This window comes from Larimichthys crocea, chromosome X (assembly GCF_000972845.2).
Source record: "Larimichthys crocea isolate SSNF chromosome X, L_crocea_2.0, whole genome shotgun sequence".
Lineage (NCBI taxonomy): Eukaryota > Metazoa > Chordata > Actinopteri > Sciaenidae > Larimichthys > Larimichthys crocea.
Genome location: NC_040020.1, coordinates 8,407,989 through 8,408,843, shown reverse-complemented (window position 1 = coordinate 8,408,843; position 855 = coordinate 8,407,989). Strand labels below are relative to the sequence as shown.

Below are 855 nucleotides of genomic sequence, written 5' to 3'. Positions count from 1 at the left end.
GCCGCTCAGTATAAGACAAGCATTACAAAATAATGCTTTAACATGGCGAACACAGTACCAGAGCTAAGACTGAACAAACAAATCTCTGGGGTAACACTCAAAACTTGTATTTATTTCACAATCTCAGAATCCACAGGTGGAAAACACAGACGGACTCTGCTCTCTGGTGTTTTCAGAATTGTGAAACTTAGTTTGTGAATCGACTTTAAAACCAGAAATCCAACCACAGAGTCCATACAGCAGCAGCAGACCTTACAGCAGAGCACAGATATGTCGTCCCTGTGTGTCCTCGCTCTCCTCTGTTTGATGACTCTGACTCGTTCAGCTCCTCTGACCTGTGAAGAACTGCTCCGGCCTTTGGATCGTGTCGATCTCCATGGTTTGGAAGGCAGACGGGCTTTAGTGGCAGCCAGTCTGAGCCACCCACCGTTCATGGAGCGACTAAAACAGAGAGAAACCGCCTCCATTGACTTCTCCAGCAACAGCAGTGACACCAGCATCTCCTTCAGACGCAGCACGCGCTTCGATAACGTGTGCCACTACGGATCCTACAACATCTCCCTGCAGGGCAGCAGCTTCATCTTTGACAACATCACCACCACCTTCACCCACACCTGTGACGACTGCGTGCTGTTGAGCTTTGACGTTAAGTCGGAGAAGCGGCAGCATTTCTACCTGTTCAGCAGGAGGAGACAGCTGCAGACGGAGGAAATCGAGGAGTTTAAGGCTCAGGTGAAGTGTCTGAACATGCCTCCACCTGTTGTGATGGATCCTACCAAAGAGCTTTGTCCAGAGGAGACCAGCAGGGAAGCAGCTGCTCCGACAGAAGAGAAAGCAGAGGGACAGAAGGACTGA

At 49.9% G+C, this 855-nt stretch overlaps 1 protein-coding gene across 1 annotated transcript; it reads left to right on the top strand.

Moving 5' to 3' along the window:
- The first annotated feature begins 270 nt into the window (after positions 1-270).
- LOC113746527 (alpha-1-acid glycoprotein 1-like) lies at positions 271-855 on the top strand. The gene has a single exon (XM_027282539.1). It carries the CDS (start codon positions 271-273, stop codon positions 853-855), a length of 585 nt encoding a protein of 194 aa, XP_027138340.1.